Genomic DNA, 14,446 nt, shown 5'->3' on the forward strand with positions numbered 1-14,446 from the left:
AAAACTGTACTCAAGTACAGTACTTGAAAAGAAAAATTGGTGAAGCATCATTGATGTGTAGAGGCTGAAAGCGGTTAAAGTGATACTTGATGAGTAAGTGCTGAAAGCAGTTGAACCGTCATTTAAAGATTAAGATAAAAGCAGTTGAATTATCAGATGATGTATATTGATGAAAGTCAGTTGAGTTTTTCACATATGTTACTTATTTTGTTATTTATGCATTTCAACATGAACCAATAAATTACTCAATGACTCATTTAGACATGTAGGTCATTTAATTATGTACCAGTGCAGTCAGACATAGTCAGTTAGATATACAGTAAAAAGAAAGACTTCAAGTGTGTGTGTGTGTGTGTGTGTCTGTGCATGTGTACAGGTTGTTCCTGTGAGTCTAGCAGAGGTCTACCTGCTGCAGCTCAACATGCGGTTTCCCACCCAGTCATCTTTTCAGAGAGTTCTACCACTGCTCAACGTTACTGTAGCATCACTGCACCCACTGACCGACCAGCAGGTACACGCCATCACTGTGTCTGCATGTGTGTGTGTGTGTGTATGTGAATGTTTTTATATAGAAATATTCAAATTGCTTGCCTGGTTACAAACCTCTAAACCATGCTTTGATTTTTGATTTTTTTTCAGCTGTTTAAATAAAATTAAAAATTAATATAAAACAATAAGCAATACATGCAGTTTCCATGTTGACTGAACAGCATGTCACCAGGATAGATGTGTCACTCACTACTGATTGATTTGGGCAAAAGACAACAAAATACAACCCCTGCATGGCTAGCATGACTTTAATGATCCCCTGACTTTTCCTCTAGCACCACCATGAGGCTGACATTTCTGTTTTTAGTGAAATGTCTTGACAACTATTGGATGCATTGTCATGACATCTGGTACACAAATTCATGTCTCTCTCAGAATGAATTGTAACAGCCTTAACTTCTCTTATAGCACCATCATCAGGTCAAAATTTATTCATGTCCACATACCTGCAAAACTAATGACACTCACAACAATCAGCCTCAGCTGTGCTCAGTGCTATTTAACAAATATTAGCATGTTAACAGGCTAAATTGAAACAGGGAACATGGTGAACATTACACCTGCTAAACATAAGCATGCATAGCATAACATAAGCCGAAGTACAGCCTCACAGAGTCTTGTTGGCATCTTTGACAATATGAACATAGAAAAATAAACTTGAAATATAACTTCCTCTCCTCCTCCAGCTGTTCGAGGTGGTGAATGCGGGCGCTCTGACTGGAGGAACGCTGTCGTGGGTGGAGTTTGTGCAGCGGCTGGAGCAGCTCTCCTCTTTCCTGCTGCGGCGGAGCGACGGCAGCAGGATGCTAAACCACGCCTCCTTCAGGGAGTGGCTGGTGTGGAGGGAGGAGGGGCAGGACGACAGGTTCCTCTGCGACCCCAGGTACACTAACAGGCAGCGAGAAGGGGAAAAGAAGGAGAGAGAGAGAGAGAGAGAGAGAAACGCCTTCACTGATGAGTCTGATCTCTGTTTGTTTGTCTCTAGGAGTGGTCACACTCTCCTGGCCTTCTGGCTCTGCAGACAGGAAGGAAAGCTGAACCGACAGCAGACCCTGGAGCTGGGACATCACATCCTGAAAGCTCACATCTACAAGGTGAGCTCACACACGAAGTCAAGTGTTTCAGGAGGCTATAGACAGGTTTCTTGGTGATGTCATCTTGAGTATCATTCCTCATATCTATTATATTTGTATCTAATGTCTGTTATATTTTGGACTATTCATACATGCTGACATCACTAATATATATCATCACTAATATAGATTATGTGCTCTTTACTTGTGCAGCAGGCAAACAGCAGGCATTTCTTACATTACATTACAAGTAATGCTTTTAGTGATTTTAACCTGTGCTGCCTGTTGATAATCTGTGACACACATCACACTACCTACAAGGGAAGGTGCTTTGTGTGCTTTGTGCAGTTGTGCATGTGTTGTAACTGCTGCTTGCTTCCATTTCTCACAAGAATTCCATATTAGCTATCTAGAGCCCACAGATGTCCGTTTAAGTGGTGTAAAAAAGATACAAAATTACCTTATTTGGCTGTTTTCTGTCAACTTAATGCCTGAATGCTGAAGACTTAAAATATATACATGTACAAGCTATCATGACTTTGCGGCAGTGACTTTTCTAACCCCTGCTATTATCCATGTGCATAACTGTTTGTTGTCGTGGCATCTTTTCTCGTCTCCAGGGCCTGAGTAAGAAGCTTGGGGTTTCCTCCTCAGTTCTGCAGGGGCTGTGGCTGTCCTACAGCACAGGGAGCGTGAGTCCTGCTCTCTCATCGCTGCGCAACCTCTACACTCCTAACATCAAGGTAACACACTGCACACACATACACACACACACACACACACACACATGCTTATACAGGTAGACTGTAACTTGGCTCTCTACCTGTCCAGGTGAGCAGGTTGCTGATTCTTGGCGGGGCTGATGTGGATTATCGGAGCGATGTCCTCAACAACGCCCCCCTGCTGTGCGTCCACGCTCACCTGGGCCACTCTGATGCCGTGGCACTGCTGCTGGACCACGGAGCTCAGGTAAAAAAAAAGCTTTTTTTTTTCTTAGTGTTACAGAGGTTTTCAAGGTTGGTGTTATCATAGCACTGACAGGATGTTTCAGACTTATTTTATAATTTATTTATTATTATAAAAACCTTAATGTCACATTTAAAAGATACATTATAAGCATACATTTGTGTTGAAAAAGTACTAAAGACAAAAAAAAGACATGCTTAAGGGTGACATTAGAATAAGTGAACTAAGAGTGACGTCCTATTAAAGCAGCATAAACGAGTCCAATAAAGAAAAAAGTTTCACTGTGTTTCTGTCCATCATGCATTTAGAAGATTTTGTGAATAGCTTGAGTTCATTCTTCCATCTGTTGATTTGGGGCTTAAACCTTTAAATATTTACATCTATTAATAAAATCTCCTTCATATGTATTCCAGCTTTAATTGACATCACATTTATAGGATGCAGCAATATATCCTTGGATTGAAGTCAGCTCTGAAACGAAAGCCAGAATTCCTGCACAAATTCAGATTGGAAGAAAATTAGTTCTAAAAGTCTCAATATCCCTCTCACAGAATCCACGAGTCATTATTCTAATTCAATCTTTCATGCTTCGGATGGGAAATATCGCTTCCTCATTTTCCTTTCCTCTTCTTTTCTGTATTCTTGAAGAACGTATTTTCTTTTCAGCTGATGAGGGTAGTATTGTGTTTCTAAAACATTTCTAATAAAGTCATTAGTGAACTGCTCACTACTTAAATTGATACCATCAATACAGAGTGGCCTCGAGACTGATAGATGTTAGAGTGGTGGAAGAGACATGGTGCTGGGTTGTAATCGGAAGACTGTGTCAGTTTACTGCGACCACACCTAAGGCTTCTGTGTTGTTTTTGTAGGTGGATGCTCAGTCACATGATGGTTTGACTGCGCTGGGATTCGCAGCTGCAGCTGGACATGTGGACGTTGTTGCCATGCTGAGTCAGCACAGAGCTAAGGTAGCTGCCTATGTGTCTGCCTGCTAAGATTGTCTGTCTTTCAGAATTCAAATTCACCATGTGAAGGATTTTTAAAAACATTATGTACATTTGGTGCCATCCAGTGGTAATAGTGTAATAGTTACTAGCATGTGACTATCACAAACTGTCTATGGTATTGACTCAAAGGATGTCTGTTGAGCGTGTGTGTGTGTGTGTGTGTGTGTGTGTGTGTGTTGAGATGAAGTTGTGGCGGCACTGCCATGTTCCAAGCGCACAGGTCGCTGCCTCTAAGTCTCTGTCTCTCTGTGTGCACAGGTGGGTCATGTGGACAGCTCGGGCCGGTGTGTGTTGGTACACGCGGCTCAGCGGGGCCACCTCGAGGTGCTGCCCTTCCTGCTGAAGCATGCGGACTGGAGCTGCACTTCCTGCTGCGGCCAGAGGGGGGTGAGCAGGGGCCAAGCGGTGCAGCAGTCTCTGATTGCAGCTTCCAGCATGGGACACGCAGAGGTGATCTAAACTCTCACACACAAACACACATGTTTAAGATATCGTGTGTTACTGAATCATGAAACATATATTTGCAATATGATTATAACATTTGTTATTGTGCGTGTGTGTAGGTTGTGTCATACCTACTGGATCTTCCAGAGGAAGACGCAGACGAAGAGGAAAGACCTGAAATCAACACATCTGATAGCTTGTGGGGAGAAACAGGTACTACAACAACTACACAACAAATACCAGTACTGCACGATTTCTACTGTACTACTCATTACTACGAAAATGTTGCCACTGCAGGTATTTGAATACTTCAGGACTATTGCCAATGCTGTACTAATACTATTGATTTTATCAGACAGACAACAGATGCACACATAAACACATGTACAACTACAGCATGTATGAGCCTGTAAACACAGCAGTGCCCTGTAATGTGCAGGCTCAGACCCGGGACTCATGTTCAAATGAGTCGTTTATCCATGTCAGTGTAGAGGCACTCTGGTGCATAATCAGTAGCTCATTTGTGTTTTTACCCTTCACCTCCACAATTGGAAGCATGTTTCTGTGCTGCGTTGGCTGCAGAGTGGTCCTGTTTACTGTAAACTGTAGTGAACACTTGAAGGAAACACAGCAATTCATTCTAAAATCCTGACATTTCTTGAAGTTTGGTAAAAACTGAAATGTGGATACTGCAAGACTGTCATTCTGCTATTATAAAAATACTACAACTAGTACTTCTACAATCTTGCACAACAATAGGCTTAAGACAGAAATGTAATTATCCTGTATGTTACTAGTTGTTGCGTAGGTACATTAGATTCAAAGTCAACTAAAGGAAAGCAGCAAACTGGAGCTCATAGACGGTGAAACAACATTATAGATAAGTTGTGGTATATTTTAGGAGCTATACGTTATGTTACATGGTGTGTGTTTTATGCTATATGATCAGTTAAAACGTCACTGACATCATTCAGGTTGGCTGGCTCACCTTTGTCATTTGCGCTGCATTCAAAACTCAAAACAAGAGTGAATAGTCAGTGGCTGCTGGGCTGAACATCACTGACCTCTAGTGGAGAAAAGTGTGCACTACACTACAAATCACCTCAACACAATGGTCTCAGGTCACTAGTTTCATAACAAAATATGTGAATTGTATCAGCGCTATCAGAATACAAAAAAGCTACTACAAATACTAAGTACTATTTCAATTGATTGTCATTAATTAAAGAAGTTAACTCTGGTTTATCTGCTTATGCAGTAGTTTAAAGCAAATACATTGTTACTAATTTTTCAAAAAAAAAAAAAAGTTAATATTGTGAAAATTAATCAAAGATCTCACTTGAGAATAAAGAAATGTTTTAGCTACTATATTCCTCAGAATCATAATCAATGAGAACTTGAGTTGGAGAGAGCAACATTTTTTCTTCTCCAAAAACGCTCTGTTAGAATTGCAACCCACACTAATCCTTTATTTCTGGAAACTCAACTTCTTACAATATATAATATTAATGTGATGTAATTTTATATACAAGACACAGTTCAAAGAGGGGAATCTTCCAGATCATATAATGTCTTATTTTAGAACAAGCAGAGCAAAATTAAAATAGCTTATTTTTTCATATCATACATACTGTATGTATTTGTAACAGTGTGAATGGTAAAGAAAATGGCTTCTTTCCTCTCCCTAATTTTCAATATATTTTCGCCATATTATTTTCACTAGTATTTGTCATTTGCTTGATTTAAAACTGTGCAAATAAACAAAACAAACAGTGGCATATTTGTTTGTTCAGTAAAAAGCATCAGGTTTTAATTTGTACCTCAATGCTGATTAGAGCTGTTACAAACCTGTTTCACCTGTCTGTCTGTCTGTCTGTCTGTCTCTCTCTCTCTCTCTCTCTCTCTCTCTCTCTCTCTCTCTCTCTCTCTGTTTCTCTCTCTCTCTCAATTCAGTTCAGTTCAATCAATTCAAAGGTTTTATTGTCATGAAAGTTACAAGAACAACTTTGCCAAAGCATCAGAGTACAAACTGACCTTCCTGTCTCTCTGTCAGCTCTGACAGCAGCAGCAGGGAGTGGCAGGCTGCCTGTCTGCAGGCTCCTATTGGAACAGGGGGCTGCTGTTGAGACAGGCAACAGACGGGGTGTGGCACCACTCTTCAGCGCAGTGAGACGGGGCCACTGGCAGGTACGGTAGCACACACATACACATATAGAGTACACACATTTTAGTTCGATTCTTGCTCCAGAAATGTCAAGTCTCTGTCTCGCTCTGTGTCTCTGGGTCAGGTGGTGGAGTTGTTATTGAATCACGGGGCTGAGGTAAACATGGTCGACCAACAGGGTCGAACAGCTCTGATGACGGCAGCCTCAGAGGGTCATATGACCACCGCCCAGCTGCTGCTGGATCATGGTAAGCAACCACCTCATCATTCAGTAGCAACAACACCAACAACTGAATGAAACCATGAATGATATTCATTTTCACTCAAATAAATCAAATGCAACAAAATTTACTGTGATAAATACCATTGTTATTTTTTAGTAGATTAAAACATTACCATAATAATAATAATTATTATTACTTATTATTACTATTATTACTATTATTACACTATTTAAAACAGGCTTGTATTAAATTCAGGCCATAATTTCTTGTTTTTAGCAAGAAGCCTCCCTGTTTCTTATCTGCTCCTGTTTTAATTAGAGGTCCATGCTATTTTAACACTTCCTCCATGTTTGCCTGGTGCCTTGCTTAATTCTGTGTAATGTACATTCCCATCAGTACAACAGCGCCATGTCACCACTCTGCTGCTTTGATCAAAATACAGTTTTCAGTCATAAATTATTTCCAATTGCTTCTACATTATGTTTTCACGTTGTCCGTCCGTCCCGTTCTCATGAACACAGTATCTCAGGAAAGCCTTGAGGGACTCAAATTTGGCACAAACGTCCACTTGGACTCAAGGATGAACTGATTAGAATTCGTTGGTCAAAGATCAAGGTCACTGTGACCTCACAAAACATGTTGTTGGCCATAACTCAAGCTTACAATATCTCTGACCTGAAAGGACAATGAGAATCTCTCTGTCTCTCTTTCTGTTTCCAGGAGCCTCTCTTGACCAGACCGACAGGGAAGGGTTAACAGCGCTGAGCTGGGCATGTCTGAAAGGCCAGCTCCCACTGGTCAGAGAGCTGGTGGAGAGGGGTGCAGCCACAACGCATGCTGACCGCAGTGGACGAACACCTCTGGATCTGGCTGCCTTCTGTGGTGACCCAGAAGTGGTGTGTAAAACAGATGAAGTCGTCATTGTATTTACCATATTTAAGAGAGTTTGTGTCTGTCTCTACCTTACCTGTTCTGCATACTCTGCTGTTCATCTCCCTCCACTGGCTCCCGGTGGTGACTCGCATCAAGTTCAAAGCTTTGATGCTTGCCTTCAAGTCGACCAATGAAATTGCACCCTCTGATATTGAGTCACTTACCAGGCCATATGTCCCCTCCCGTCCACTCTGGTCTGTAAAAGACTCTTCTCGTTCCTCTTGGTTCCGCAATGGTAGAATGACCTACTCAGCTCCACGCAGTCTGCTGACTCTATTGTTGCATTCAGGAAACGCCTGAAAACTCAGCTCCTCCATGAACATTTGACCCCCTTTAACCTTTTTGCACTTTGTTGATTGTCGCATTACTTTCTTGTTGTTTATGAGTATTTATTATCCAATTATTTACTTCCGGTCATTTCTCACTTTAATTTTTTTTAAAACTACTATGGCTCTTTTGAGTCACTGTCCTCTAACGCTTGATTGTCGTGCCTCACTTGTAAGTCACTTTGGATAAATGACAACATGTAAATGTAAATCAACAAAACATGCTAAATGTTTCCCTTGTTTGTGTCCTTCTCTGTGTTAGGTGCAGCATCTGGTGGATCACGGTGCTTCTGTGGAGCATGTGGATTGTAGCGGGATGCGTCCTCTGGACCGAGCGGTCGGCTGCAGAAACACTTCAGCGGTTATCGCCCTGCTCAAAAAGGGAGCCCAGATAGGTAAAAAAAAAAGACTATTCCTATTAATTTTGTTACCATATTAGCATATCTACACTAGGATAGAGCCAGTGTGGTAAACTTAAATCTTTATAGATTCAAGACTTAAGATGTATAGGGGTCTCTTCCTGTATGGCGCCATGACAGTAGCTTTATTTGGATTTACAAGTAGTAGTATTGTTACCTTTCGACAAAGCCAGGCTAGCTGTTTCCCCCAGTTTCCAGACTTGATGCTAAACCAAGCTAACCAGCCGCTGGTTGTAGCTGTATTATCGTATAGACATGAGAGTGGTATCAATCTTTTTCTCTCAACAAGAAGGCTAATAAGCATATTTCTCAAGATGTTTAACTGTTTTTTTAATTTGAGGACTATGGAGGAATGGGGCAAAACTGTTTTAGAAAAAAAAGTAAAGATAGCTGAAAATACTGTACATGTAGAGAGAAATGGCCTTTTCACCAAATTTCATTGAAATGTTTTTTCAGTTAAGGGTTTTTGAAAAATACAAACAGCCACTAAACAGACAAACTGGAGTAAACACATACAGTAACCAAATAAAACATTTGTAAGACTTTTGCTGATACCACTGTGTGTGTGTGTGTGTGTGTGTGTGTGTGTGTGTGTGTGTGTGTGTGTGTGTGTGTGCGTGTGTGTGCGTGTGTGTGCGTGTGTGCGTGTAGGACCAGCCACTTGGGCAATGGCGACCTCTAAACCAGACATCTTAATGGTTCTGCTCAGTAAATTAATCCAAGAGGGAGACAGACTGTACAAGGTAACACACACAGACACACACATTTAACCAGACACACACACATTTATTTGATATTGTAATTATTTTGTGTGTGTGTGTTTATGTTTCTTTGTAGCAAGGTAAAGTAAGAGAAGCTGCTCACTCGTATCAGTCGGCTCTCCAGAAGTTTCCAGGGGATGAGCTGAAGACGTTCAGACAGCTGAGAGTGTGTGTGCTCCTCAACATGTCACGCTGCCGCCGCAAGATGAACGTGAGTCTCTTTTTCTCCCTCTCTCTCACACACACACACATACAGGTACACATGGGGAAAAAAAACATACAGTATAATCAAATTATCTCATCTCTCACAATCGTCTGTCCTCCATCTTGACATACCATCATGAATTATTTTTTCGTTGCAGGATTTTGCCCTTGCTGAGGAGTTTGCGACCAGGGCACTGGAGCTAAAAGCCAAATCTTACGAGGCCTTTTATGCCCGAGCTCGTGCCAAACGCAGCCGCAGGTAACCATAGCGACATAGGGACATGTGCTTGAATGGAACAAAATAACCCTAATCAAATCACGAACCGCTCCTTTGAAATGATTTATGTGTTAATCTGATAAGAGAGTCTGTGTATTGATGTCCAGATGAAAGTCAGTTGCCATTAAGAGACACACATATTCTTTGCTCACAAGCATAAAAACATGATCCACTCAAGTATAGGGTCATTTTTGGGGACTTTGGGAGTTCCATAGTCTCCACAGTTTCACATCACTCCACCCTTACTTCCTGTGAAAGAGGAAATAGTTCTTGCTGGTTCATAGAAGTATTTTAAATGTGTTTGGCCCAAGTGTCAAATCAATTTTCTTGGATATTAGAAAGTTTGTAGGTGACGGATGTGAGAAATTGTTAATTAAAGTGAGGAAGAGCTGCACAAGACAATTAGAGATTAGCCAGGTTGTTTGTGGGGTCCCAACTAGAGATTTTCTGTAGGAATTTACTCCCTTTGCCTCCCACTCTCCTGAGCTAACAGTGCTGTTGAGGAGGCACTACAGAGGGCTTTCTGGCAGAGAGCCTGTGGTTCTAGCCAGTAGTGAGGGTTAAGGCGAAACAAATTCAGGTTACTAGCTGGTAGAAAGAGTCTGTTTGAACTTCCACACTGATTATTGCAGCACCTTCTCTTTATGTCTTCTTAATTCTTCTGTCTTTGCTTTCACTCTCTCTCACCATTCAGACAGTTTAATGCAGCCCTGGAGGACCTGATTGAGGCCAGCCGCCTGTGCCCATCCAACCGGGAGATCCAGCGCCTGCTGTCCCGGGTCAAGGAAGAGTGTCGGCAGGTTGCACAACAACAACAAGACCCACCACCCTCTTCATCACATCATGCTTATCAACAAAATGTGACCATGTCCATCAACGAGGCCAGGAGCAGAGATTCAGGTTGTCTGCAGGTGCAGGACAGGGAGGGGCTTACTGAGGAAGAGGAGGAGGAAGAGGGGGAGGAGAGGGAAGAAGAGGGGAGTCACAAGGAAGGAGATGCTCCTCCACCCTCCTCCTTCCACCCTCCGTCTGTGGTTCAAAGTCTTGACACCTACTGCCGTCCTGGGGTGCCATCACCCTCCTCTCTCTCCCCCACTCACCTGTATCGTCACGTCCCCAGTCCCACCCACTCCCCCTCCTCCTCTTCTCCCTGTCACTCTGCACCTCCTCCTCCTCCCTCCTATCACCATTTCAGCCCTCCTACTTCCCCAGTGCAACATCAGCAGCGAGCCAGTCCTATGTCAGAAAGTATGCCTGCATTGTCAGGATCTGGAGCTCTGCACCACCATCCTCAGTCTGTCTCAGCTCTCCACCACTCAGACCAGAACCAGGGAGCGCAGCAGCACCACCATCTGGCCAATCAGAGATCCTTTCAGAAGCAGAGCCCTGTCCACAGCCAGTGGCTGCAACCAACCAAAGTCCAGGTTGTCAGAACCAGTCAGCCCAGTTCCGCAACCCACTCCAGCATGGTTTTGGGAAGCTCTGCCTACTCCCAGTTTGGCCAGCTGCCCCAAGAACTGGCTGAGTTGGGGGAAGGCATTTGCATGAGCCCCTTAGATATCAGGCCTAGCCTGCAGGTCCAGGCTGGTCTGAGTTCTGGAGCTTCATATCCACTAGATGATGTGGATGTTGACCTGGTTTGCCAGGCGAGATCTGCATCTGCCTATGGGAGAGGAGCAGGAGGGGAGAGGGCAGGGATAAATCGATTTGGCCAGGCCAATCAGTTCAGTCGCAACCAATCCAAAGCAGCATACTACCCCATGGAAGTTACTGAGGCAACAATGGGGCCCCCTGACAACCTCCCATCATCGCATGATTATCAATACCACCACCAGGGGGGGCTACGACGCCCATTCAGTGCCCACCCAACCTCCTCCCCGGCTCCTCCCCCCAGGCCTCTCATCCACTCCCAGAACGTCAGCGTCCGTTTCTCCACTAGCAGCGGCAGCCTTGCTGGTGGGCAGCCAACTAATCTAGGCCCAGGCTTCAGGACCTCAGCTTCCGCCCAGCACATGGATTTACCCTCTGATCTGGCTTCTGTGGGAGGGGTTACTGGTTACCATGATGATCTCTTTCTGATCTCCTCTCCCCAGTCAGAAATATGTATGGTAGGAGGTGGGACTTATCCTGGAGAGGCAGGCCGTTCATCTAGGAACACTCCTTTTATGGGTGTTATCGACAAGACAGCGAGGGTGCACCAGCAGTATCAGCAACAAGGTCCTCCTAGTTCTGCATCCTGTCTCAGCCCCTCTCGCTCCTGGGCCGTATCTTCAGTGGACACGGTCGTCACCTCGCCTGGCAAAACTCCCACCAATCAATCAGACTTCAATCAAACACAGCCCTTCTCCATCGCGTACCACAACCGCAGCAACAACAATGCCCACAACGGTCATCTCCTTCATGACAACCAGCTTGACTACTATGGGATGCTGCCAGGCAACGGTCCTCAGGGTGAAGGCTCGGTGCAGGTTGCCAGTCAGAATCCCTCCTTCATGGACGTGAAGCTGGCTCGAACACTGCCAGTGATCCATGGCTGCTCAGACAGACCGACTGACAGGCAGAAAGGTCCTACCTCTCCTGTCAAACCAAAAAGACCCTTTGTAGAGTCCAATGTATAGAGAAAAGTTTAAATGTTAAATCAGAGACATGGGAGGAGTGTTAATGAAGAACTCAGCACACTTGTATATTCCAAGATACACCAGGACTATGGGATTATTAAGGCCGGACTATGCTTGAAACTAACTAGTTTGTACAGTGTGTAGTTCATAGAACGTGTAGTTCATGCGACGTACAGAGGAACAAGACGCAATAATCGTTGAAATGGCAAACAGCACACACTTGAGAGCTTGAGAGAGAAGTTCATATTCTGCCTACGTTTTCACCTGCACACACCTGACCAATCACTACGTGAAGCGGGCGGGCTTGTCAGAATGTGTTTTTGAAAGACTAGCACTTCATTTGAAACATATTGACTCCTTTATTGTTCAGAAGAGAATGGGGGATGCAGAAGAAGGTAAACATATTAGTTCGATATAGAAGATATTGCCTGTTAAAGGTCAGATCTGTCAGTTAACCAGCCAGAGACATAGAAAAGAAGCAACAACAAAGGGAATGAGGGGAGGATGAGAGTGTTCCAGCCATTACAAAGCACAAGGAAAAAGAGGAAAATTAGTAGGAAGTCTGAAAAAAAAGACTCCTAAAATCATTCCTTCCGTCCCTGGTCATCTCTGGCTTACACTACATTTCGAAAAGTCTCTGAATGCCCATAATGCACCGCTCTAGAGTTTTCTGCCAAGTTCATGTCCACAACTCTAGACGGTGACATCCAGTCAGACAGGAGAGACACAAAAGCACCATCATCACCTCTGTCTGCTCCGTACGCCTTTAATGAGGATTCTCTTCTTAAATTCGAAAGCGCTTAAATGATACAATGACTGGAAACCTGGAGACAGTCACCGCAGGATCCAGGCTCTAAAACTTGTGCCAGTCAGACGCTGGTCAGTGACCCATACCCAAGCCATAGTTTGAGAAACTAGGATGATGCTGTCATTGAATAAGCACTGACTTGCTGTATATATAACAAAAATAAGTGATATTTATCTTTTTTAAGTTATGTCTGTATTAAACTGTATAAATATTGTTTCTCTTAAAACTGTATATTCCTCTTGGATTTGCCTTTACAATTTATTTTGAGGGCTTCTCACTCTGAAACCTTCTTTTCAAAGAGAAAAAAAAAAGAAGAGTTAAAAGTTCCAGATTAACATCTGTTCTGCTTGTGTATGATGGCATCAATCTGTCAATCTGCAATGAACATCCTGTAAAAATGCCTTTTTGGATTTTTTTTTTTGGCTTCAGGTAGTTATTTTTCTTTTTTCTATAAAGACCTTTTGGTCCTAAATGTCCTAATTTATGCAAGCCACAAGGATCTTAACTGATACACCAGGGCCCTTTATACTCATTGCCATGGAAACATAGTGCTTACATGCCCCATGAACTGGTGACTGGCTACTGTCTGTACTCAAGGAGAAGCCAACTGACGTTTGCTAAACCCCTACACCAGACAGACATTGTCCAATTATAGCTTTAGCAACTGTAACTACGCAAGGCAGGCCTGTCAAGCTTAGTATTTTTGCACATTTTGAAGCACTATGCGTGTGGCTGTAGTAAGATACTCAACATTTAAAGACTTAGGAGGGTGGTGTATTATTGTGTAGCCTTTCCATAACCAAAAACACAAGAGCAAAAGTGTAAGGAATGGATTAAACTGTTTAATCCTACACAACTACTAGTTTACTACCCTACAGTAGGGTAGTAATCTAGTAGTAGCATTACTTGCTAGGCCAAGGAGGACATCTTTGACCAACTTTAACTAATGAAGTACATATTAAGATTCTTGTTTTAATATGATTCAGGTGGAGATGGCATTTTCAGCCACCTCCTGGAGCTAATGTTAGCTTGATTAGCTACAGCTGATAAAATCTGCCTGCAAAAGCTGTATTTTCCGTCTGAAATAACAATGGTTGACAGTTTGAAATCAGAAGTCTACTTTTAATTATAATAATTATAAAATTATTAGAAATTTCGAGTAATAAGTGTCAGAGTGGAAAGCTTGACAGTTGTAACCATAATAACAAAGGATTGGGGGCTTAGCGAACAGTTCAGGGGCTAGTTTTCAAGACGGGGTGTGACTAACAGACGATATTCAGACAGCGGAACTAAGCTTTCATTTTTTAAAATGTATTTTATGCACATGAATGCCTGTTTTTTGTACATTTCTTTTTATGTTTCTAATAAATCAGCAGCTTGATTTCAGAGATGCTGAAATCTTGATTTCAGAGTTGTTGAACCTATGACCTCTGACCTCTCTGTCACGGTACGGTCTCTCTCACCACTGCCCTTTTTTTCTGACTGCTCAGGAGTCTCCAGCTGTGAGAAGATGTGGTAATACTTAATCACTCTGGTTCACAAGCCATTTTCACAGTCTGCCTGCTGGAATGGTGATAATTCTGGACAGTTAGAATCATGAAAAACATTATAAGCAAGTTGATTGGATGTACAAGACTGGATGAAAATGATTCAGCTGCTGAATACAGCAG

General features: G+C 42.8%; 1 protein-coding gene across 3 annotated transcripts in view; it reads left to right on the forward strand.

Annotated features, from left to right (window-relative positions):
• Positions 1–14,162, forward strand: part of LOC122967304 (protein TANC2-like) — a 54,074-nt gene extending 39,912 nt beyond the window's left edge. For all 3 annotated transcript variants that reach the window (XM_044331869.1, XM_044331868.1, XM_044331870.1), the window contains 16 exons: positions 377–511; positions 1,236–1,432; positions 1,535–1,643; positions 2,243–2,365; positions 2,454–2,591; positions 3,461–3,559; positions 3,857–4,048; positions 4,162–4,255; positions 6,096–6,229; positions 6,331–6,454; positions 7,151–7,326; positions 7,952–8,084; positions 8,760–8,851; positions 8,946–9,080; positions 9,232–9,332; positions 10,045–14,162. In XM_044331869.1, the coding sequence (XP_044187804.1) occupies positions 377–511; positions 1,236–1,432; positions 1,535–1,643; positions 2,243–2,365; positions 2,454–2,591; positions 3,461–3,559; positions 3,857–4,048; positions 4,162–4,255; positions 6,096–6,229; positions 6,331–6,454; positions 7,151–7,326; positions 7,952–8,084; positions 8,760–8,851; positions 8,946–9,080; positions 9,232–9,332; positions 10,045–11,968 (3,906 nt within the window). In that variant the 3' untranslated portion in view covers positions 11,969–14,162. The remainder of the gene's footprint in view (positions 1–376; positions 512–1,235; positions 1,433–1,534; positions 1,644–2,242; positions 2,366–2,453; positions 2,592–3,460; positions 3,560–3,856; positions 4,049–4,161; positions 4,256–6,095; positions 6,230–6,330; positions 6,455–7,150; positions 7,327–7,951; positions 8,085–8,759; positions 8,852–8,945; positions 9,081–9,231; positions 9,333–10,044) is intronic.
• The last annotated feature ends 284 nt before the right edge of the window (positions 14,163–14,446 follow it).

Source organism: Thunnus albacares, chromosome 17 (assembly GCF_914725855.1).
Source record: "Thunnus albacares chromosome 17, fThuAlb1.1, whole genome shotgun sequence".
NCBI classification, from domain to species: domain Eukaryota; kingdom Metazoa; phylum Chordata; class Actinopteri; order Scombriformes; family Scombridae; genus Thunnus; species Thunnus albacares.